The 26,108-nt window shown below is 40.3% G+C and overlaps 1 protein-coding gene across 13 annotated transcripts in view; it reads left to right on the top strand.

Annotated features, from left to right (window-relative positions):
• Window positions 1-26,108, top strand: part of ST7 (suppression of tumorigenicity 7) — a 254,687-nt gene that overhangs the window by 123,873 nt on the left and 104,706 nt on the right. For 8 of the 13 annotated variants that reach the window (XM_033863176.2, XM_019924932.3, XM_019924941.3 and 5 more), the window contains 2 exons: window positions 10,461-10,543; window positions 21,008-21,167. The exons of 1 other annotated variant lie outside the window; for it this stretch is intronic. In XM_033863176.2, coding sequence (XP_033719067.1) covers window positions 10,461-10,543; window positions 21,008-21,167 — 243 coding nt within the window. Of the gene's footprint in view, window positions 1-5,600; window positions 7,586-10,460; window positions 10,544-21,007; window positions 21,168-26,108 lie in introns of those variants that run through there. 4 more of the 13 variants (XM_073809863.1, XM_073809862.1, XM_073809861.1 and 1 more) reach the window with 3 other exon arrangements.

Consider the following 26,108-nt stretch of genomic DNA (forward strand, 5'->3'; position numbering starts at 1 on the left):
CCTTTTTTTCTCTTGTGTTTCCCACTTAGAGAAGTTCCTTTAGCATTTGTTGTAAAGCTGGTTTGGTGGTGCTGAATTCTCTTAGCTTTTGCTTGTCTGTAAAGCTTTTGATTTCTCCACCAAATCTGAATGAGATCCTTGCTGGGTAGAGTAATCTTGATTGTAGGTTCTTCCCTTTCATCAGTTTAAATATGTCATGACACTCCCTTCTGGCTCGTAGAGTTTCTGCTGAGAAATCAGCTGTTAACCTTATGGGAGTTCCCTTGTATGTTATTTGTCGTTTTTCCCTTGGGGCTTTCAATAATTTTTCTTTGTCTTTAATATTTGCCAATTTGATTACTATGTGTCTCGGCATGTTTCTCCTTGGGTTTATCCAGTATGGGACTCTCTGCACTTCCTGGACTTCGGTAGCTATTTCCCTTCCCTTCTTAGGGAAGTTTTTGACTATAATCTCTTCAAATATTTTCTTGGGTCCTTTCTCTCTCTCTTCTCCTTCTGAGACCCTTATAATGCAAATGTTGTTGTGTTTAATGTTGTCCCAGAGGTCTCTTAGGCTGTCTTCATTTCTTTTCATTCTTTATTCTGTTCCGCAGCAGTGAATTCCAGCGTTCTGTCTTCCAGTTCACTTATCCGTTCTTCTGCCTTAGTTATTCTGCTATTGATTCCTTCTAGTGTATTTTTCATTTCAGTTATTGTTTTGTTCATGTTTGTTTGTTTGTTATTTAATTCTCATAGGTGTTTGTTAAACATTTCTTGCTTCTTCTCGATCTTTGCCTCCATTCTTTTTCCGAGGTCCTGGATCATCTTCACTATCATTACTCTGAATTCTTTTCTGGAAGGTTGTCTATCTCCACTTCACTTAGTTGTTTTTCTGAGGTTTTATCATTTTCCTTCATTTGGTACATAGCCCTCTGCATTTTCATCTTGTCTGTCTTTCTGTGAATGTGTTGTTTGTTCCACAGGCTGCAGGAGTGTAGTTCTTCTTGCTTCTGCTGTCTGTCCTCTGGTGGATTAGGCTATATAAGAGCCTTGTACAAGTTTCTTGATGGGAGGGACTGGTGATAGGTGGAGCTGGGTGTTGCTATGGTGTGCAGAGCTCAGTAAAACTTTAATCTGCTTGTCTGCTGATGGGTGGGGCTGGGTTGCCTCCCTGTTGGTTGTTTGGCCTGAGGCAACCCAACAGTGGAGCCTACCCAGGCTCTTTGGTGGGGCTAATGTTGGACTCTGGTAAGGCTCATGCCAAGGAGTGCTTCCCAGAACTTCTGCCAGTGTCCTTGTCCCCACAGTGAGCCACAGCCCGCCCCCCGCCTCTGCAGGAGACCCTCCAACGTAGCAAGTAGGTCTGGTTCAGTCTCCCCTGGGGTCACTGCTCCTTCCCCTGGGTCCTGATGCGCACACTACTTTGTGTGTGCCTTCCAAGTGTGGAGTCTCTGTTTCCCCCAGTCCTGTCGAAGTCCTGCAATCAAATGTCACTAGGCTTCAAAGTGTAATTCTCTAGGAATTCTTCCTCCCGTTGTTGGACCCTCAGGTTCAAAAGCCTGATGTGGGGCTTAGAACCTTCACTCCAGTGCATGGACATCTGTGGTATAAGTGTTCTCCAGTTTGTTAGTCACCCACCCAGCAATTATGGGATTTGATTTTATTGTGATTGCGCCCCTCCTTCCATCTCATTGTGTCTTCTCCTTTGTCTTTGGATGTGAGCTATCTTTTCTGATGAGTTCCAGTGTCTTCCTGTCAGTGATTGTTCAGCAGTTAGTCGTGATTCCGATGTTCTCGCAAGAGGGAGTGAGAGCATGTCCTTCTACTCCACCACCTTGAACCAATTTCAGTGTCCCATTTGTTAAAATCAGACCTCACTGCACACCTTAGCCTTCAGTAGGACCACAGAATGGCTACACCTTGGAAAACCCCACTCCCTAAAGAAGAGTGATGCCCTAGCACTAAGAACAGAACCTAAAATACAGCAATCCTAACAGAATAAAACCAAGTCTCAGTCTTGTCCTTTTTTAATTTCACAATCCCAGCGTGTAGTTCAGTGTCTTGTACCTTTATAAGCCTCGTACATTTTGGAAAAATGAATGAACTAGCTAATGCTAATAACTGTAGGATATTTCCAGAAAGATGTTTTAGATTCATTTAGATTCATTACTCTTGTTTATATTCTTCTTACCTTTCTTAGTTATTTCCATGCATCTTAGATTTAACAATGATCTGTTCAGACACCTGATTGCCACAAGTATTTTGAACGCTTTTAGGTAGTTACATCTATTCTAACCCTTTAAGTAATGAACTTTGCCACATGTAATTTTCCTAAATCAAACCATTAAGGCTTCTTTTTAAAAAAATAACTTACAGTAAAGGAGGGGTAAATGAGAAGCTGATGACCATATTCTTTTCAAGATGATAGAAAAGTCCAAGCACATTTTGCATGGCAGATTCTGTCAGGAGCCTTTTGGAGCCCTCCAGTGTGAACAGAGGAACCACCGAGAGTGTTCTTATACAGCACTGGTTACAGCCACCCTACTGAAGTGTGTATTATAGCTCACTACAGTGATACTGGACCTTTCTGGAACTCAGCCATCCAGTCATCTTAACTCCTCAAACCACTGAGCTCTAAGAATAAAAGGCCAGTTTATATAACACATACAGATGAGCATCAAAGCGTTACCAATGTGAGATCACAGGTCTTATTTTACAAAGATCCAATGAACATCCTTTGGCTCTGCTTAGCAGTCTTCTCAAAGGAACATTCCTTGATGAACTTTCTGTCCCCCACCCTAGCCCAAGGCTGAGTTAGAAGTACCAACTTTCTATTTCCAGAGTAACGCTCAGAATAATTGCCTGTTAGTTCGGTTCCACGTCTGCGTCTTCCACAAAGTCCAGAGCTCTTTGAGGACAAGAACTATGTATTACATATCTTTGTATCCCCAGCATTTTACAGTGTTTGACATACGTTAAACATCAATATTTATTGAATGACCAAAGTTGTTTTTTGCCTTTGAAGGAACAGTAGATTTTTTAAGTAGCATATTAAAAAGGAGAGAAAGTGGTTTGAAACAGGCACACAACAACAACAAATAATAGTATGCCAGGTGACAACAATGGTATGAGAAAGACTGAAAACAGTCCAGGATAACTTCATTTTGGAGGGAAAAAACATAGAGTACTTGAACGGTTTCTAAAAACATTGCTGAATGCTAGCACAGTACTGTAGTTTATGTTAATTTTGTTGACTTAGGGCCATCAAATAAAGATTGAAATATTTTCTGAATATTTTGTTTAAAGATGCAGTCAAGTATGTAATGCATTTTGTAAAGATTTCCTTGTTAAATTGTTTTAGAAAGAAAACGTCTGGTTTTTAATAGAATAGGTCCTTAGCTATCTCAAATAATTCAGTTCTGAGGGTTCTACATAGCCTAGGTCTTGCTGTGTGAGGGTAGTATAAGTATGTCTGGACCTTCTTGATTTATTGGTGAGTAGTGGTCATTCAATCTACCTAATAAGCATCTCACACTGTGTAGGTACTCTGGGGATAGAAACACACACACACACACACACACACACGCGCGCGCGCGCGATCACAAGACAAGGTTAGAGCCATCAAAGACTCAATGTTTCCAGATACAGGAAGTTTTTTTTGTTTTTTTAATCAGAAGTCCTGGGATAATGTTATTACAACTTCATCACCTAGTCCTCTACCCTTATGCAGGCATGCAGTGTTCATCAAACATTGAGTACCCCTGTGGACCAGGCTCTATGCTGGGTGCTGGATGCTGGATGCTGGATGATGGAGGTACAGTGAATGCTTGTAGGCTAGAGGAGGCCAGACTCTGGAGGACCATGTCTCCACAAGGCTTCTGTCTCTTTGCAAAATAAGTATAGGGAAGATTTTCTCCCATTAGAGGCAAATATGTCTTTTTTCTTCCTAATGTTAAACAGTTGATGAGAAACAAAAAGATTCATAACTTCAACCCTAAATTAAAGCATGTTTTAAATAGCTAAAAATGTAAGACTTACACAAGCCTCTCTCCTGTTCTTGACGAGAGTTCCCCAACATCAGCTTGCTTGTAAATAAAAGGGAACAGGTAATCTGAGATCTTGCTTTACTTGTCCTTTTGGGTTACCGAGGTTTGTATGTGACTGGGCTTTGGACAGTCCTTAATGGCTTGACAGATGGCCTCCCTCCAGCAAAGGACAGGGAACCATGAAGATTGAATACTGCTTCGTTATAGTTTCCCAGATCACAGCTGAGAAAAGAAAGAATGTGCTCAGCACCACTCCTCAGTAGAGCCAGATGCCCAGTAAAGCAGAAACAGTATACCTGTAAAGTTGCCAAGGCAACGTCAAGGGTAGAGGGAAGAGTAGACAGAATGATTTATGAAGGTTTCTTGCCATAAGAACCGGTCTAAAAATATACTTCCATGTCTTTTTCCTCTCAAGGATAAATGCCACAGGATTTATCCAGGGAATTGTGATGCATAAAGCTTGAGACCTTATCAGAGCTCAAGGAGACCAGGGGTAAAGGGCAAGGAGAAGGGAAACAGGAGCAACAAATGAGAAAATGTGCTCCTGGTGTGCTTTTAATCTTCTGTTGAACTGATGCAGTTTTGCAGATGTAAAACTGACTTTTTTTGGAAACGTGCAAATGTTGTATATTTAAAATGTGCCTATTTTTTTTTAAAAGACCATTTACTGGGGTGAAATGAAGATACTTAGTTTCCGTATTTAAAAAAAGTTTCCTCTGAGCTTCTACTTTAATATTAGTGGATTTGCAAAGGCAATCACAGATCAGCATGTGGAATAACATGCTATCATGGCAGCAGAGTTTGAAGTTGCATTTTATTTATGAACGGTTTAGAAAGATGCTCTTGGAGCAGATAGAGTTGGCTTATCTTAACACCCTTTCTGGGCTCACTGCAGTTAGCTGGAGTTATTGGATGTCCACATGGATTTTCACTTTCATGAATTATACATGACTCTATCAGTTTCATTTGGTGCGTAACAAATGATCATGGATATAGCAGCTTAAAACAGCACACATTTATTATCTCACAGCTTCTGTGGGTCAGGAGTACAGGCACAGTTTAGCTGGGTCTCACTAGGTTGTAATCAAGGTGTCTGTCAGGCTGTGATCTTATCTTCAGGCTCAACTGAGGGAGAGTCTACTTCCAAGTTCACTTAGGCTGGAGACTCAGGTTGGGACCATTGACCTAAACGCTCATCAGCTAAATGAAATGAAGAAAAAGTAAAATTAAACAAGATAAACATTTCCTTTCCCTGGGATGCTTATTATCTACTTCTCTGGTAGAAGTTGTCAACTCCTTGGGAAAATAAATTGCATCTCACTGTGAGGGTTGAGGGAATTCCTGTTTCATGTGAGCCTCAGAACCACTCTGGGAAGGTGTGGGACTTTCCCAGGGCCTCGATGCTGCAGTTGGTTTCACATTTAGAGACGAAGTCTCCTAACCCTGCTCTCTTTCCCAGGCATAATGCTTTTACACAAAATCTCTTTATTATTATTATTTTTTTCATCCAGCTTAAATAGACGTAGTTTCTTTAACCTTTCTTCCTAGGGACTTTAGTCCTAATCTTTTCAGTGATTGCTAATTGTTGTAACTTTCTAATTTTTTCTACTTGTTTTAGCAAGGTGTTAAATGGAATACAGGACAAAGCAGACCCATGTTTTTGGGTGCTGTAGACTTTATCACACTTCATATTCAGTTCTATCTAGTCAGTACCTCCAAGTCTTTGATGCTGCCTTAACCTCTTTCTTTTTTTAAAAAAAATTTCTTTTTCTATTTTTTCTTTTATTTATTTATTTATATTTGGCTGTGTTGGGTCTTTGTGGCTGCGTGCGGGCTTTTTCTAGTTGCAGCGAGTGGGGGTTACTCTTTGTTGTGGTGTGCGGGCTTCTCATTGTGGTGGCTTCACCTGTTGCAGAGCACCAGATCTAGGTGCATGGGTTTCAGTAGTTGTGGTGCATGGGCTCAGTAGTTGTGACTCATGGGCTCTAGAGCACAGGCTCAGTAGTTGTGGCACACAGGCTTAGTTGTTCCGTGGCATGTGGGATCTTCCCGGACCAGGGCTCAAACCCGTGTCTCCTGCACTGGCAGGTGGATTCTTAACCACTGTGCCACCAGGGAAGCCCAACCTCTTCTTTCAAGGGCTTGAATAAGGCGGAATATATCTTAAGGGGTCAAACACTTCTTAAGCGTTATGTGCTCACTCTGTTTTACAGAACATCTTTTCCAGGAGTCTAATTTGGGAATTGTTTGTGCTCTGAAGGATACGGGAGGAGGCTCTTACTGTCACGAGGGCCAGAAACAGGGCTGGCTCCTCACAGACAGGGCCTCACAGGGCCATTCCGAGTGCCTCCTCATTAAGCCCTCCGGTATTCTAGTTCCCTGCTCACAGGAGTGATTCTTCACTTTCCACAGTTGACCTGTTATACTATATTCTTCCGTCCTCTCTTCTGTGATCCAGAGGGGTCACTGAGTTTTCAATCCATTAACCCACCCCTCATACCTAGTTTCTTCTCAGACCTGTACTTAATTTCTTCCTGTTTACTCATTAATTAAATGCGAAGACTGTACCAAGTTAAAGTTCAGCATCTTCAGAACGCCTGATGACACAGTCCCTGAGGCTGCCCTTGAATAACTGATGCAGTATTCTTTAAGCAGTGACCTGTTAGAGTGCCCATCTGGATCGGACGAAAAGCCTTCTGACTTATTAATTTTTGTTTCCAGGTTGATATAGGACATTGTATAATTTATTTTTACCAAAGCTAGATTAGTCTTTACTGTTTGTTTTTGAATTTGTTTTTCCTTAGCCCCAGCACCTGTGGAGATAGTATCGATATGTCTATGGATGTCAGGAATATCCACTTTATGTTTCAAACCACACACCCCACAGTTTTCTGATCTAATTTTTAGGTACTTCATAAGGCCCTCATATATTTTCAAAAATAATTGCTAGTGACCCTGATGAAACTAGGCCAGGCAGTCCAGTTTGCAATGTGCAGCCCTCCTAATTTAATGGGGGAATCTTCAACTAGATGCTCCCCTTCGGGGTGGCTTCTTGCCCTTCCACCCTGGGGCTACACACACTGATGATAAGATCCCAGTGGACTTATCTTTTTTGCCCCTCCTGCTGCGGAGCACAGGCTCTGGACGCGCAGGCCCAGCGGCCATGGCTCACGGGTCCAGCCGCTCCGTGGCACGTGGGATCCTCCCGGACCGGGGCACGAACCCGTGTCCCCTGCATCGGCAGGCGGACTCTCAACCACTGCGCCACCAGGGAAGCCCCAGTGGACTTGTCTTTAACAGTCAGTGATAAAAATAAGTACAGTGTTAAAAACATCCATCTTTCAGTATCACTTATTTAGAGCTTCCTCTCCTTTTCTAATGAAAGACTACTGTTTTCCTTTTGCTATTTTGTTCCTTAATGCTTTTCAGCAGCGTTCTCATGTTGCACCCTTGATGCCATGAGCCTGAGCTCTGGAGGCTGGATGACCGGTGTTCAGCTCTTTGCCCAGCCTCCACCTGTGAAATAAGATGAATAATAATATTGACCTCACAGAGCTGAGGTGAGCATTAAGTTCTCTAATTTGTAAAATTGCTTTATTATAAACTTTAAACACAGATAGATGGATTCAAGTGGCAAGTACTGATTGTTGATTTTTGTGCTCAGAATTGCTAAATGCCATGTCTTAATGATGTTAGCCAGAATGCCCAGTAGGACTGTAAAATTAATAGGTTATTAAATGAACACCTCCCACTCTCTAAATGTTTTCTATTTCTACTTTTCTCATTCTCTATTTGTGTCTCTATTTCTTTTAATGCCCACCATTTTCTTTCCCAACTTTGGTAGCTTTCTATAACTGGATATAGTAGAGAAGCATGTTTTAATTTTTTTTTTTAAAGTATAATTTCCACTTTATTGTCTTTCCAGGGAACAGTATTTCTTTAGTCTTTAAGAACTTAGCTCCTTACATGGGCTTTGGTGGAGGTCGTGGGGCAGCACCAGCAGGTCTAAATCGGGGTCATGTTTTAATTTTTGTATTACCTATGGTAGCTATATAATCTTAAGTAAAACTAAAGGTATAGAATGTTTATTTTTATCTCTTTAAAAAACTCACATAGTTTCTTTTTTTTCACTTGTCGATTCATTCTATAATCTTTTGTCCCCAGTCGATCAGCAATTTTCAGTAGAAAATCTTTTTTCCTCTATTGCTTTATGCCTTTGTTGCTGGGGAGTTAGCAGGGCTACCAAAGCACTTCAAATTCAGGCAAGTCTTTTCCTCTTTCTTTTAGAAATGGATTTTGTTGAATTCTATGTTCAGTTTGTCCCCAGAAACTTACTGAAAAGTATATGGTACAGATATGAATGTTCATAAATACAGAATAACAAAGTGAATACTTTGTTTTGGTGACTTTTTAAAAATAATGGAAAATGTGGGATCATTCATAGCATGAGGAGGGGAATTTTGAGAATTTTAGGCACCTCAGAATCAGACTGTCAATTACAAGCTTTGTTTTTTTAATGGCCAAGCATAACCACCTCAGCTCAACTGTACCTCCTCTTGCCTCACAGCCCTAGGCTGACTGCTTCTTCTGTGCTTTTCGCTACCTCCCTGAAAGAGTCCACTTAGTCAAGTTGTGACTATTGACTGAGCACTTTGTGTTAGTCCAGATTCGTGATTGCAAATGACAGACCATGAGCCACGGCAAACCAGTCCATTTAAAGTGGGTGTTGGGGAGGAGAAGGTTTACTGAGAGCATGCCCAGTAACCAGGAAGGATGGAGTGAGTGCATCCTTCCACGTTTGTGCCTTTGCGAAGTGTCCACAGCCCAAGCTCCTTCCCTCTTCAACCCGTGCAACCAGCTGGAAAGGCTGTGTGCTGTTTCCTCAGGGCCTCAAAGCAGGCCCCGTCCTTCACTCACATTGCTCTCCTTTCCTCCTCCTGCCCACTTTGGTCTGGTTAACTCCTGCTCAGTCTCCCAGACATCTTCCTGACTCCCAGCCTGAGATGCATACCTTTTATGTGTTTTCATAAAATTCTGTGCACAGGACCCTTCTATGCACTTATCAAAACTGTCTGGTGATTGCTTGTTTACTTGTCTGTTTCCCAGCTAGACTTTGACCTTCTAGAGGGTGGGAGCTGTGTCTGAATCATGCGTCCATTCTTTGTCCACAGTCTCATTCATAAACAGAGAGAAGCATTTGTTGAATGAGTGAGCATAGGATCTTTGTTCATGTTGGTGACTTTGCTTTCTGGGCTGATCTCTGTTCATGCTGGTGACTTTGCTTTGACAAATACAAAAGCCTTTTCCCTTAATGACATAAAAGTCCTACTTCTTTTTTTTTTTTTTTTTTTTGCGCTACGCGGGCCTCTCACTGTTGTGGCGTCTCCCGTTGTGGAGCACAGGCTCCGGACGCGCAGGCTCAGCGGCCATGGCTCACGGGCCCAGCCACTCCGCGGCATGTGGGATCTTCCCGGACCGGGGCACGAACCCGTGTCCCCTGCATCGGCAGGCGGACTCTCAACCACTGCGCCACCAGGGAAGCCCAAAAGTCCTACTTCTAATGTTCTTCATTTTAAAACAGGACTGGATATGATCCCCTTCCACAAACATATTCAGTAAAGAAATGTGAATACGCATGCAAAAAACCCTTTAGGTCAGTTGTTGTTTTGGTAGTAGTCAAAGTTTTGTGCAATTTCTAGATATAAATAATGACTTAAAATATACTTATAAAATGTATAAGTGACCTTACTTAATGGGCAACCAGATCAACTGTGTAGTTGATATGCACAGTGTCAGGAGCAGGTCAGGAAGGTGTCTGACAATACACATTCATTTTTAGTGGCTTATTTTTCATCTTTTCTGCATTGAATATGATTATTTTGATGAGCAGTCTGACAACCTTGTAAGTTAGCTGAACAAATTTTACTGATATATGCTAACTTACATGCTAACTCGTCCTTTCTTTTCCAGGGGTAAACATAGTGTTAGAATCTTTAATAACTGTTTAATATAGTTATTTTTCATTTGTTCTAAGGTTGAAATATGCTTGTTGGCTCATCAAAGACTGATGTGAGGGTCCCATAAAACATATTAGGGTACCTTCCGTTCCTCTCTAACAGTTTAATAACCAGCTTTGATTTGACTCCTCAGTGGCTGTAAATCCATGAAAACCATTCACAACAATAGCTTTGGGAGGCAGAAACAAAAAGCTGCTCTTTCTTCTTGTATGTAGTTGTTTTCTTTTAGGATATATAACTTGAATCTAGTATTCCGAGCCTGTGTACTGCTGAACCATTTTAGCGGCCCTTGGCTATGATTCTAGTAATTCTTGTCATCAGAAACAAATGATTTCACCAGAAAGGAAAATGAGAGCTGGTTTTACTGATGACATACTCATGCATTCTCTGTTCTTCTCCCTCTCTCTTGTTTTTTCAGTGAGCATGTTTTTGAACACATTAACACCGAAGTTCTACGTGGCCCTGACAGGCACTTCGTCACTAATATCAGGGCTTATTTTGGTAAGTGGTGGAATCCCTGCTATTTAAAAACATGCTGATTACTAATATATACGTTATATATGTACAGGAAAAACTTCTGGAGGAGTATACACCAGCACCTTACAGTGACTGCGTGTGTGTATATGTTGGATAGGGGACTGATAGAGGCCTTTCACTATCCAGGTTATATGTTTTTAAAATATTGGAAAAAAGATTTTTTTTTAAACAATTATATACTGCTTTTGTTGAAGGAAAAAACAAAATGGAAAATAAAGGAAGACATAATTCTGTGTCAAATTCTAATGTCTAAGATACTATAAAGTAAGTGTGACTCAGTTAAACTAAAATGTTTTTCATTACCCTTTTCAAAATGGATTATTGGACATAATCAAGATCAGTAGAAATATAGCTCAGTTTCTTTAAATATATTGACATGGATGTGGCAATTCTAAGCTTTTTCCCCCTTCATCTCCTTTTCTTTTAAAATTTACATATATTTCCCTATTGCTTCCTTGGAAAAAAAATCCCCAGTAGTCAAAAAGCAATATGATAATCACCCCTAAGGCTCCATTGCCTTATGTGCTAAAATAGTTATAGGTGTAATAAGTTATAACACCTGCAGTAGTTTTCTTTAATTTAAGTGACCTTAAAGGGGGGCATCTAAACTAGTGGAATCACTCTAATATAATTAAATTTATATTAAGGAGCTTTAAGGAGAAAGAGGTTTTAGAAAGCTTGTTTTCCCTCTATACATAATGCTGTGATTACTAATTATTATAGAGACATGGACAAGAAACAGTACAATGAGGTAACCGCTCGTGCTGTTTCCATTTTACTAATACATAAGCTGGATAGGAAGTAACCTATCTTAGGTCACATAGATGGCAAGTGGCAGAGCAGGATTTCAACCCAGACTGGCTTGCACCAGAGCCTGTGCTTTTATCACTCACTTCACTGCCTCTCTGGTTAAGTTCTCAGCTGTTTTCCCAGCTTGCTGAACAAATGGCAGGTCTGGATTTTATTCTAGTAGTATCTTGGTGTGGGTTCACTAGGCTATAAATGAATTACCAGAATGCAGGGTGAGCTAAGCCTAACAGTCATTTTCCCTTCTCACTTAGAGATGGTGATGTCCCATGTCCTTGCTTCTCTTCTCCTCCAAATAAAGGGGTTTCCTTAGACCATGACCAACTTTGCAGATCCAGGCTTGTGAGGCTTTCTCCCTGTGTGTGGGGTGCAGCTGCTGAAGCCTGATGGTCACTGCCGTGTTGTTTTATGATATATTTGCCTTGCTGCATTCCTAGGAAGCAGAGGATACTCCTGACTAATGTAAAACTTTGAGCAAAGGAAAACCTCTGATGTGTGAAGATTTTGAAAGCCCTTCTCAAAAATGCTTGGTCTGTCATATATACACTACCAAATATAAAATGGATGGCTAGTGGGAAGCTGCTGCATAGTACAGGGAGATAAGCTCTATGCTTTGTGACGCCCTAGGGGGGTGGGAGGGAGGCTCAAGAGGGAGGGAATATGGGGCTATACGTATACATATACCTGATTCACTTTGTTGTACAGCAGAAACTAACACAACATTGTAAAGCAGTTATACTCCAATAAAGATGTAAAAAGAGAGACATGGACATACATACACTACCAAATGTAAGGTAGATAGCTAGTGGGAAGCAGCCGCATAGCACCCGGAGATCAGCTCGGTGCTTTGTGACTGCCTGGAGGGGTGGGATAGGGAGGGTGGAAGGGAGGGAGACACAAGAGGGAAGAGATATGGGGACATATGTATATGTATAACTGATTCACTTTGTTATAAAGCAGAAACTAATATACCATTGTAAAGCAATTATACTCTAATAAAGATGTAAAAAAAAAAAGATGTAAAAAAATATAGTGTAAAGAACACTAAATCACCTCTAAAAAATTAAAAAATAAAAAAGTGGATATATATATATATGTGTAACTGATTCACTTTGCTGTACAGCAGAAACTAACACACTTCATTTTTTAAAAAATTTTTATTATTTTTTTTTTAACATCTTTATTGGAGTATAATTGCTTTGCAATGGTGTGTTAGTTTCTGCTTTATAACAAAGTGAATCAGTTATACATACACATATGTTCCCATATTCTTTCCCTCTTGCATCTCCCTCACTCCCACCCTCCCTATCCCACCCCTCTAGGTGGTCACTAAGCACCAAGCTGATCTCCCTGTGCTATGCGGTTGCTTCCCACTAGCTATCTATTTTATGTTTGGTAGTTTATATATGTCCATGTCACTCTCTCACTTAAACACAACACTTTAAATCAACTATACTCCAATAAAAATTAAAAAAATAATAATATATTAAAAAAAATTCTTGGTCTGTACTGAAGACAAAGTCACTACCATGTGGGAATAGCTCTTGATAGCTTTAGGCTCCTGCTTTAGAGATTGTTGACACTGGTGGTATCCAGCCCTTGGGGACTCAGCTTTGCTAGCCCTTGAAATGCACCCAGGGCTGAGCTTTCTCTTCAGCCACTGTTCTTTTCTGCCAAGTGCATTTCATGGAGAGACAGCATTGAGGTCAAGAGTCAGGTGCTTTGCAGAATAGCTGTGTGCATAGAACTGCTTAGTGGTTTGTTTCCTGGCATCAGAGAGATAATTACCTAACTACTCTCCCCTAAGCAATGTCAAGGGAGCCAGGCGGTGAATACTGAAAGTGCAGGGCTGGCCCTGAGGAATTTGTTTGGGGACCTCAGTATTTCTATGCTGGAGACTGAAATGATCATGCAATGTAATGTCTTAGGCGAAGAGAGGTAAACACAAACAAACAACCCCCCCCCCCCCGCTATTTCCCCTATGAAGGAAACATCAGTTAACTGAACAAACGTACATAGAAATAAAATGTGTTTGGCAAATGCTGCTTTTACACTAACATGTTTAAAAATAAGTGAGGACTCAGAAGTGTGTATTTTACTAGATATCACTGCTAGTTCTTAATTTCACAAGTTGAAAGCCAGCAATGAGTTTGTTATGCCACCTACTTGTCATTCTTCCCTTACGGTTCCTGGGCCCATATCCCCTCCAGGCACCTCCTTCCCTTGCTTAACTTCCAGCTGCCCCGTCTGGCCACTTGGCACAAGCTTTCTCATCTCAGCCCAGTTCCAGCCACAGGAACTGCACCTGTTGTCACAGTCCAAACCCACCAATTTAGTCTTTTATCTGCTGTGGGAAGGACATGCCCAGTCTGCTTGATGTAGCCTCTGTGGGCAATGTTTATTTCTGTGGAAAAAATTTCTGAGTTTTGTTTTTGCTCTTGAGAATGGTAAGGTGGATATGTGGAGAAAATGCTCCCCTTAATTTTCTCAAAATGTTGGTAGAATGGAGAAAATGCTGCTGTATTGACATTTATACTTAGATCCCTGTGTCCCCATTAACATGTGTATAGACATGCTCCTACACCTACGTGTTACACATTCATGTTAAATACAGAGATATGGGAAAAGGCAGCCAAAGCAATATTTTTAAAAATGAGAATCAAGAATAAAAATAGAATATTAGGGCTTCCCTGGTGGCACAGTGGTTAAGAATCCGCCTGCCAATGCATGGAACACGGGTTCAAGCCCTGGTCCAGGAAGATCCCACATGCCGCAGAGCAACTAAGCCCATACACCACAACTACTGAGCCTGCGCTCTAGAAGCTGCGAGCTACAACTACTGAAGCCCGCGCGCCTAGAGCCCGTGCTCCACAACAAGAGGAGCCACCACAATGAGAAGCCTGCGCACCACAAGGAAGAGTAGCCCCCGCTCGCCGCAACTAGAGGAAGCCCGAACACAGCAACAAAGACCCAATGCAGCCAAAAATAAAATAAATAAATTTAAAAAAAAAAAGAAAAAAGAAAATTAAAATAGTAAATAAAAGAATTAATTCAGGGATTAGGCGTAAAACAATTGTTTTCAGAAAAGCAGTAGAAGAGATGACAATTAGATAGGAATCAGTTGTAATGAAAGGTCCTTTTATTGTGTTTCCACTCTATGCCAGGTACTGTTCTGAGCACTTTGAATGTATTATTTCATTTAATTCTAAGTGAATTCTAATTCTGATTTCATTGAAATTCTAAGTGGTTGATATAACCAATGCCTCTATGCTCTGAGTATAAACAGACACAAAATTTAAATAAATTGCCCAAGGATATATAGCAGACAGATGGTGAGATTTGCATTTGGGTCTGTCTGACCATGCCCTCTATCCCCTCCTGTTCAAAAGTAAGGGAGTGGGACTAGAAGATTGTTGTGGCTCCTTTCAACTCCTTTTCATTCATCTAAAGAACTTGACCTCCACTTGACCCGAAAATCATGCAGTTGCAGGGCTGGAGGAAGGAACCCTCAGAAGCCATCCAGTTTAAGCCAGCAAAGACCTAAGGAACAGGCACCCAGAAAGCTTCTGACTTGCCTAGGTCACCTTGCTAGGCAAGGTATAGGGAAGGCTCGAATTTAAATTTCCACTGCTTTGTCCCAGCATCATTCTGCCTCTCATAAACATGTTGACTAGGAAGATGGGTAGCAGCATTGTCTAGTGGTTGATGTATTCCTTTGAACAGACCCGTAGAAATGGGTCAGGTAGATAAAGAGAGAAGGAAAAGAAAAAGAAAGAAAGAGAAAGGAAAGGGGGAGGGAGGGAGACTACAAATGTCTCTGGAGGGAACATTTTTTCTTTTTCCAATCAGCCATGGATTAGGTCAGATTTGGTCAGTCTAGAACATGGACCATCACTTAACACAATTTATAATTTCATTTGTGACATTTATGGTCTTATCCTCTCTGTGATGGAAGCTTCACAAAGGCTGGGAACATATCTGTGTTTTTGTGTTCAACTGTATAATGTTTGGGTAGACTCTTAAGAAATATTTGTTGAATGCACACAGATCCAGTGAGTGAATGAATTAACTGACTGTATCAGAATTATCTGGGGAGCTTGTTTAAAGTGATGGATTCTGAGTACCACCCCAGACCAACTGAATCAGAATCTCTAGGGCAAGGGCCTAGAGGAAAGCTGCCACCCAGGAGGAGCTGACAGAGCTTGGGGCGCCATGGCACAGGCTGGCATTTCCCACTTGTCAGTGGTCCCCATGACTTCACCCCAGGAGAGTGGCCCTCCCGTCCAGGCCATAGTCATTAATGCTACAGTGGAAAATCTCATCCTGTGAACACGCAGACACTGAGGTGGGCATGGATCACTGGCTGTTGACCTTGAAGAGAATCTCACTTCTCTGTCTCCTCTCTTTTCTTAAAGCCTTGGCAATAGGTGGCCAGGAAAGGGGGTGGAAGGACATGAAGAGCAGTTCTTTACACAGTCCCCCTGAACTACTTAGGGGAACAGATGACTGAGGGGTGATTGGCTGGGCCCAAGGCGGCAGGAGGCCAAGACCCACTCTATAGCTCTTCGGTATTCCTAAACAAAACAAGCAGGAGCCAGGAGGAAAGAAAGGGGTGGGAGGGGCAGAGAGAGAGGGGTGGGGGAGAGAAAGAAAGAAAGAAAGAAAAAGGAAAGAAGGAAGGAAGGAAAGAAAAAAAGAAAGAAAGGAAGGAAGGAAGGAAGGAAGAAAAGGAAAGAAAGAAAGAGAAAGAAAGGAAAGAAAGAAAGAAAAAAGGAAGAAAGAAGGAGAGAGAAAAAAAGGGAAGGAAGGAAGGGGGAGGGAGGGAGGGAGGAAGTTCTGTCATGCGGAATTGCAAGGGACTTTGAAAGGGTCAGTGGTATGGAGGAAAGGGTATACTTGCAAATTCTAACAGGAAACTAAAAATGTTATGGATATTACTATAACCCATGCCATTTGCCTTGGTTTATCTTCAAGCCTAGAAGATCCCCTCTTGTCAAAAAACTGTTTACCACTAGATAATATTTCAAGACTTAGAGCAGGTGTCAATTTGGCAGTCTATTTGGGAGTAGACTGCCAGAGTTTCGTATTTCCTCTTCAGTCTCCACCACTGCTGTATCTATCCTGTGATATCATCATCTACTTTAATCCTTGGGAAACACATAGCCAGTTTCAGGCTGTGACACCTTTGTGTTTCCCATGGGTTTAATGGAATTACATTGTGGAATTACAATGGTGCTGCTATGTGGAAATCTTGAAGCAGTTTTGAGTATGTTATAGGATACAGGAGAGAGAAGTGTTTTATATATAGAACATGCAATTCAAGAAGGGGAGGTCTTGTTGGATAGGAAGAATCTAGGCATCTTTATGAAAGGTTCAGCTTTTAGGTCTGTTAGACAGATGGAAGCGCCTTGTTTGTTAACCCTTTGCCAGATTTTTGTTCCTTCCCTGCAGGTGAAGATGAGATAAATTTACACCCTTAGGCCAGCTGCAAACCTGGATCTCCACTCCCAGCCCACAGCCCCATTGCTCCTTGATCATCCCCTCTGCTTCTGTCATATAGTAATGGAGAGGGTTACGAGGCTAGGTAACTGCGTTCTTGACAAATGAATCTTTGTTTTAAATATGATCTGGGTCCTGAGTATAGCGTATGGCCCTTCTGTCCTGCAAGGTATAGATCCAAACCATTTCTTTGACCCTCACATTCCCAATTCCATCCCTGCTTCCTTTATTCTCAGATAATAACCCTTACCTGCATCTCCACTGAGATCAGTGTCATCTACATTTTATTCATTTGTTGCCTTCTTACCTGTAAAACAGCTCATCTCACACCCTACTTTCCAAAATAGAATGTATTCTTCTGTTCATTCCTGCTTCCCTTTCGTCTTTAGAGCAAGAAATGGTAAGGTACCTTTTTAAGGCAGGGTAAATGTTCTTCCTGGGCTCCTGGTGTCATGTCTCTTGGTCATTTGTACGCTTTTGCACTTCGGTTTCTCTCTTTCTACTAGATTCTTTCCTCTTCCACAAATAGGTATAGGTCTCTCTTTTTTTTATAACAAACAAAATGTACACAAAACCTTTCATTGGTTTTAAACAATATCCCATTAAATCACCAGGCCAGCCCTTATCATCCATCCGTTCGACCTTTTAGCCATCTATCCATTCAGTCTTTAAACCATCCATCCTTCCATCCATCCATCCATCCATCCATCCATCCATCCACCCATCCAACATTAACTGAGTGACCTTATTTTACACATTATGCAACTGAGCCCCAGAGAATCAAGAGTACCAACCAAGACGTACAACTCAGCTATTATGAAATATTTTAGGGCCTTTACCTTTCAGCTAGATGGTAGGGTCATTGTTGACTTCCTGAATGACAAACCTACTTGATGCTTTTTAGTTCTCATCTTACTTGATCTGTATGATTCTTAGGGTAGAGAGATTACACTTCTAAAAACTGTGAAATGTGTAAATTTATGTTTTAATTTTATGGTTATTTGTCAGATTAAAAACTGTTTTGTTCCACTGTGGCAACTCCATTAAGCTACTAGCATGTCTAAGGGCTAGTTTTAAAATCTAAATTTGTTTATGAGAGCTTTGCTATTTACACTGTAGGTTATGCACCAGGGAGAATAATTCAAAGTGACACCAAATATGTGCGTGTTAAATAACACCATCTGCCCATTTGGATCTGTGCAGCTCTTTAAAAATACTGTGAGGTTCTGGCCCAAATCCTGTCATGTTTCAGGATATGGGACAGATTATTATGCTAAGACCCCAGATTAGAAGATTTGGTTTGAAGTTTAAGAAGGCTTCAAGTCCTTTCCTACTTCGTTTTAGTAGTTGTTCATTTAATTCATATTAGAGTGTCAGCCCCAGGGCATTGTGGACACTAGTATAAAGGACTGTGTTAGGAAAGAAGCCATCTACTGCTCTGATAGGTCAGGCTTGAGAAGACCCTCCTTTGCCTCCCAAGCAGCTGCATGAATAACCCAGTCTTTACTGAGGTCTGTTATTTTTGCATTAGAAATACTGGGTGGAAGGTCTGTCTCCTGTTATAATGCAAATACCCCATTAATATGAATCATTTATACCTTAGGATGTATTATCCAGTCCCATTTGATAGACTACTTCTGGATTAGTTTTGATAGCTAAGAAAGCAAAAAGAGACAGTGGAGTTGGAGGGCATTTGAAAGTGAAGATTTTAAAAGGGAAGCGATAGGCTACATCTGTCTGTTTAAATGAGCAAGAGAGTTATAAAAAGATGTCTTGTTTTAGGGCCCTAGTAAGATTAGTGGCTCAAGAGCTGGGGCTTCAGGCTGAACAGCTACTTCATTAGCTATGTGACTCTGGTCAGGTCACCACACCTTGACATGTAGCCCTCATTCCTCATCTCTAAATGAAACTGTTCAGGGTCCTTTAGGGTCTCTTTTAGTGCTGACGTTCTCCGATTCTGCTGGAGAAACTGAGAAATCTGAAAGAGTCCCAAAGTGGTTTCTTTTGGGCGGGGGGTGAATGGGAGCAACTTGTGAGAGGCATTGTGGGTCTGTGGCATGCACTGGTAGTAGCAGGGGCTACATCTGTGTTCTGTGCCCCTGGAGCACAGCCCATGCCTGGATTGGAGCATTTAGTGCTGTGTAAATGAATGAATGAAGGACTGGCAGATGCCTTAACAGCATAAAATAGAAAGCAGAGTAAAGACTTGGGGCAAAGAAAACTCTACCCCACAAGTGTTTGAGAGCCATTGCCAGTTCTGTGACCATTGTTCTGGGTCCTTTGGAGCCTTCCATCTCTTCTAATAAAGGCAAAGCCATGAATCTTTTTTGGGTGGTCAGGACCAAATGGTGAGCTGTCTCCTTTTTCACAATGATTACCACGGCTCTCAGCCAACCATTTAGTAGCAAGATGCTGTACTATCCTGAATTGTAGACCAGCAAGAAGAGGGATGCACCACAGCAGTATGTGAGGTGTGCTGACTATGTACAGCATCGATGTAATAAATGATAGCTTTGCTATTGCTTTTGGGAACCAACTATGCAGAAGGCACTGAACTAGGTCTTTTACGTGGGGTTTGAATCTAGATGTTTTACATGAGTGTGAAATTGAGGACCCTCAAGGGTAAATAACAAATATGATTTCCACTTTACAGTTGAAAAAACTGATGTTAAAATAGATTAAATAACTCACTTGAGGTTACAAATTCCCTTCTAGATCCATGGTCAGTAAATTTGCCATTCTTGAACTTTCTGCTTTCTTCAAGCAAGATCTTTTATTCCTAGCATTCCAGATGTTACAGACTGGTCCTATCCGTTCTTAGCTTTCATATTGTATTCTCCCTGTCTTCTCAGTCAAATTACTTAAATGTTTTAACATGTGAAAATTCATATAGTCAAAAGGAATAACCCCTTGGAGTTAAATCGAGTTTTCCTGTTATAGGATTGCAAACATTTGGTTTGATTAACAGTTCCTTCTGGTCATTTGTAGATGTTCTTTCTGTCCTTTTAAAGAAATTTTTGGTAGAGCAAAATATCAATTTTTAAATGATAGCCCGAAGTCCATTCCACAGAAGATAACAAAATCTTGTTTTTATGAAATAAGTAAGGATAAAGGTAATTAAGTCTATGTTATTTCCATATTCTATTACAAAAATATAGTATAGTTATCCTAGGAGACTCTGGGATATAGTTGATTCTTAAATTTCTTCTGTGTAGTGATTTGTGACTGCTTAAGGAACAAATCTCAAATCAGGGAAGCCAAGGAAAGGATGTGGGGAGAGCAGCTTCAAACAGTGGTGGGAAAGTGCTCAGAGGGGCTTTGGGGGTAGGGGCAGGTAAAAAGATTGGGGGAGGTGGCTGGCTTTCCCCATGCTCAGGAGCCCTGATTTCAGTCTAGTCATGTGAGCTTCGGTGCTTCTTTCCTTCTATTAATGAAAGTTATTTCTTTTCTTCCTTGCAAACAGCACATAACAACTGGTAAGCTTGTGAGCTAGGAAACATTAATGGTGTACAACAGATGCTAGCATTTACAAAGCACACTCAGCAGGTGGGATGCTACTGAATCTCTCAGCAGTTGGGTGCCCTCGATACATGAAATAGGATGGCTTTTATTCTTTCTGTAAAGCCGGATTTCTCTAGGGAGATGCTTTTTTTAAAACAGAATTTTACTATCTTAAAAATGTATACAGTTATGACTTTATCAGAATATAAGATGCCAAGAATTGGAATATTTCATAAGCCATACTTCTAAAACTGGCTTGTTGGTATTCATTTCTGGAATTGTTTTTTAGCTATGGTGATTTTATTATCAGAATATTATGTAAATTTGGAGGAAAATAATGAGCAGCTCTTAACAATGTTCTTTCACCAGGATTGTAGCTATAAATTTTCCTTAAAAACCAGTATTAAGTGGAAAAAACATCATTGAGAAGTTAAAATGTAATTGGTATTTACTTTTATCAAACTTCTTAATTTTTAGAAATAAACCATTTTTTTGGAATAAAAATGTTTAAACCAGTGTTTAAGGTGGGTATAATTAGTAAGTGCAACACAGTTATGGGCATGTACAAAATCATAGCTGGTAACAAGGACCCTAATCACGCTTACTATCTTTCTGTTCTAGATATTTGAATGGTGGTATTTTCGCAAATATGGAACATCATTCATTGAACAAGTCTCAGTAAGCCACTTGCGCCCCCTTCTGGGAGGGGTTGACAACAACTCCTCCAACAGTTCTAACTCCAGTAGTGGGGACTCAGATTCCAACAGGCAAAGCGTCTCAGGTATGGAAAGTCCTTCAGTCTGCAACATTATTTACTTACTCTTACTAAATTATTATGACTATAAGACAATAAGAATGTTGTTATTTAAAGATTAGACTTCAAAGAAAAGTACGATTTATTTTCCCAAGAATTTGACAACTTCTACAAGAGAAGTAGAGTATAAGCATCCCAGGGAAAGGAAATGTTCATCTTGTTTAATTTTACTTTCTCTTCCATTTGATTTAGCTAATGATCATTTAGGTCAGTGGTTCCCACCTGAGTCTCCACCTCCTTGTCCTTAGTCCCTCAAACTTCATTAAATGTATCCATTCTCTTCCATGCTAATTGTAGAACCTTATGTCTAACTAGATCTGATAACATCACTCCTCTGCTTAAAAGTCTTGGTTGGTTCCCATTCCACTAAAGATAAAGCCCAGATTCCAGATTACTTAGCACAGCATAAGCTGCTTCTATCTTGCCAACCTTGGTTTCTGTCATTTCTTGAACGGGCCATGTTTTCTCATGACCCTCTGCCCAGAAGTCTGTCTTCCCTCCTCCGTGCTTGCTCATCTTTCACAACCCAACTCAAATGTGACCTCCTGGGAAGCCCTCTCTGAGAAGCTGTACAATATTTCTCCACCTTTGTTGACTCATATATTTTTACCTTTAGCAACATTTATTAAATTGTACTGAAATTTTTAAGCTTACTGCTTTACTGTAATATCTCTAGCATTTTGCATAGTGTCTACTATATCACTGAAACTCAGTGAATGAATGAATGAGGGCATACATGGCCTGTAATTTCTCTACTCATGAAAGAAGAGGGACGAATATAATTTCCTAGCTTGGTCTCTTCATCACCTCAGTAAACATTTCCTAACTCTCTAACATGGACTTGGCCTTATACAGGTTCTTATGAATATTATGATTTTAAAAAATGTCGAAGTCCTTGTCCCCATTGAACTCTTGTGTCTACTGAAGGGAGACAGAGTGTTAAGTGCTCTGATTATATGAGGGAAACATGCAATACTTTGGAGTACAAGGGAGGGCTTCCCGATCCAAACTGGGGGAAGAAGTTTGCTTCTTGAAGGAGAGAGTACCACTTCTGAGACTTGAAGGATGAAGAGGGAGAGATTAAAGAACTAAGTTAGATCTTTTTTCTTTCCTCCCTAGAATAACTCAGTTCATATTTCATAACTGTCTAGCCAGGTGATAGGCATCAAGGAGCATTGTATATATATTTTATTCCTGATGTTGATTCAATGCTCTTTTAATATAATAGAACCTTTGCCAGCCGGCCATGAGTGGTAGTGGGTACCTCTGAGTACACATTTATTTCATTCTAAAGGGTACACATGTGAGAGATGGTGCCACTCAGGTAACAAAATTGTCTGGGACTTTATAAACTCATCTGCTTTGTGGAAGAAACAGAGATCTGAGCAAAGTGAAATATTACTTCAACCAGGTACTCTAACACACGTGGCATATTATTCTAATGAGGAGTCTTGATCATTCAGTCATTGTCACTATGGATAATTGCCTCACTTTGCATATGTTGGAAGACCCTACAGATTAAATGTGCTCTTGTCTGATCTGATTTACTACAGTCTTTGTATGTCACAGAACATTGTAGAAAATTAACAGATTGAAAACAGAAAGCAACCTCATTTAAGGACATTTTTTATTGTGAGTACATTTTTATTTTCATTAAAATTCTCGCTCTGCCCAATTTAACATCATTCCTTAATGCGACGAAGAGTTCATACTCTCCTTATTGTTGCTGTTACTTTGCTGACTCTCTGTGGATGCCTTGAATAAGCCTTATGCATTATATAAATCTTGATGCTATTCTTAGTGCCGGTACAGCAGTTTTTAAAGGGAGAATCTCAGTCCTTTATAAAAATACATTCGACAATGATGATCATGGAACTTCCCAATTTTATTTGTACTGAGTTTTTACCCTGCTAAGACTAAGCTTTTGAATATTATTATTAATTCAATTTCACTAGTATTTGCTGACTGTCTACTACTATGCATGCAGTATTTCCATTCATTTCCTGTAACAGATACAGCGTTTATGATCTGATCTCATAACAGTGTTCAAGTAATTAGATTTAGGAAAATGGAAATTATCTTGTCCAAGTATATTTAGGGCTCAATCTGCCTACTTCTCCTTGACATCTGGGTTTCTAATATTTGGCTAACTCAGCTCAACAAACATGTGTGTTGGTATGGAAGTGCCAGGTACCATGGGATTAATACCATTTCCCACTTCTCTTTTCTTGTGGTGATTTTTATTTTTGAATAAGAAAAATGCTATAAAAGTACACTGTCTCTGTTTATCTCTACCCTTAATCACTTTCTATTTCATAGTCTAGTTTCAGCTAAGTATAAAGGAAAAAGAAGGTCCAAAGCTGAGGGTAATCAATACATTTTCTTAAAATAGAGGAATTTGTTTTAAAATTTATATTGCCTTAATAATGATAAAATGACTATTGCCTTAATAAAAGAAGCATCATAAGACAGCTCTTTGCTGAATCTTACGTGAAATAAAACGTGGCTAACCAAGTCCCATGGACATTTGCAAAGGCAGTTAAATGGCATTTCTTATTTGAAAAAAATCATTGAAAAATTTAAAAACAGACAGAAAATACTAGTTATAAACATTGGACTATATGAAAACTCATAGTGTAGCTCTTTCTTTAAAGAATCATTTGTTTTGATTAAAAGCGGAAAGACCTGGCCTACCTAAGAATAATTTGGGGTGGAGAAATGGGAAGGGAGAAAGTTGTAATTGTTACAGGAGACTATTCATATATTGTTTAACATTTGGATTTGTGCAAATTGGCCTGAGTGCAGACCCTCTCAAAACTTGCATTGATCTTTATCTGTGGGCCAGAAGAGAAATGTAGTTAATTATACAGCTTCTTTTTAAAAAAAATATTTATTTATTTACTTGCTGTGTCAGGTCTTATTTGCGGCATGTGGGATTTTTTGTTGCGGTGCACGGGCTCCTCTCTAGTTGTGTCGCGCGGGCTCCAGAGCTCTTGGCCTCTGTAGCTGTGGCACGCGGGCTCTGTAGTTGTGGTTCACGGGCTCTCTAGTTGTGGTGCGCAGGCTTAGTTGTCCCGCAGCATGTGGGAATCTTAGTTCCCCGACCAGGGATGGAACCAGCATCCCCTGCATTGCAAGACGGATTCTCAGCCACTGGAACACCAGGGAAGTCCCACAGCTTCTTAATCTAGCCAAATTTCAGATTGTCTGGTTTAGGTTAACATTTATGAACATTTCACTTATCTCGATTTATTTGGGAGCTAAACTGCTATTTTTCTCACAAATATACAGTTTCTGATAAACGCTGCTGATATATTTTCCATGTCATCATGTTTCCTGCTGCCATTTCTTAATTCAGCTTAACTTATGAACTGATGATGCACAAGGATTTAAAATGTGTCCAACTTCTCCCTGTCTTAAGGGAAGGGATTCTCAGGGTCCAGTAACATTCTGAATTTGGGTTCATGGGAAAATCTGTTTGATAATTTGCCCTGTTCTCAAATAAGATGTCATAAAGACAAAGGTTTGCAGTGTTCACCTTCTTCAAGATATTTACAAAAGTGCAGAGTGTTCCATCACATTAGAAGTATGCTTGTCAAAGTCAAGGTTAAATTCCCTGAGACACTTTAATAGCATCTTGCATAGAACTGGATCTTTAGACAAACTCTGGTTATAGTCACTTGGTTTCCTGTTGCAAATCATGTCATTTTAATCTCTATATAAGATAAATATATATCATATACATTTTTAACATCTTTATAGGAATATAATTACTTTACAATGTTGTGTTAGTTGCTGCTGTATAACAAAGTGAATCAGCTATATGTATACATATATCCCCATATCTCCTCCGTCTTGCGTCTCCCTCCCACCCTCCCTATCCCACCCCTCTAGGTGGTTACAGAGCACCGAGCTGATATCCCTGTGCTATGTGGCTACTTCCCACTAGCTATCTATTTTACATTTCGTAGTGTATATATGTCCATGCTACTCTCTCACTTTGTCCCAGCTTACCCTTCCCGCTCCCCGTGTCCTCAAGTCCATTCTCTACGTTTGCGTCTTTATTCCTGTCCTGCCACTAGGTTCCTCAGAACCTTTTTTTTTTTTTTTTAGATTCCATATATATGTGTTAGCATACGGTATTTGTTTTTCTCTTTCTGACTTACTTCACTCTCTATGACAGACTCTACGTCCATCCACCTCACTACAAATAACTCTATTTCGTTTCTCTTTATGGCTGAGTAATATTCCATTGTATATGTGTGCCACATCTTCTTTATCCATTCATCTGCCGATGCACACCTAGGTTGCTCCCATGTCCTGGCTATTGTAAATAGAGCTGCAATGAACATTGTGGTACATGACTCTTTGAATTATGGTTTTTTCAGGGTACATGCCCAGTAGTGGGATTGCTGGGCCATATGGTAGTTCTATTTTTAGTATTTTAAGGAACCTCCATACTGTTCTCCATAGTGACTGTATCAATTTACATTCCCACCAACAGTGCAAGAGGGTTCCCTTTTCTCCACACCCTCTCCAGCATTTATTGTTTGTAGGTTTTTTGATGATGGGCATTCTGAGTGGTGTGAGCTGATACCGCAGTGTAATTTTGATTTGCATTTCTCTAATGATTAGTGATGTTGAGCATCCTTTCATGTGTTTGTTGGCACTTTGTGTATCTTCTTTGGAGAAATGTCTATTTAGGTTTTCTACCCATTGTTGGATTGAGTAGTTTGTTTTTTTGATATTGAGCTGCTTGAGCTGCTTATATATTTTGGAGATTAAACCTTTGTCAGTTGCTTCATTTGCAAATATTTTCTCCCATTATGGGGGTTGTCTTTTTGTCTTATTTATGGCTTCCTTTACTGTGCAAAAGCTTTGAAGTTTCATTAGGTCCCATTTGTTTAT

The sequence above is a fragment of the Tursiops truncatus genome, chromosome 9, assembly GCF_011762595.2.
Source record: "Tursiops truncatus isolate mTurTru1 chromosome 9, mTurTru1.mat.Y, whole genome shotgun sequence".
NCBI classification, from domain to species: Eukaryota; Metazoa; Chordata; class Mammalia; order Artiodactyla; family Delphinidae; genus Tursiops; species Tursiops truncatus.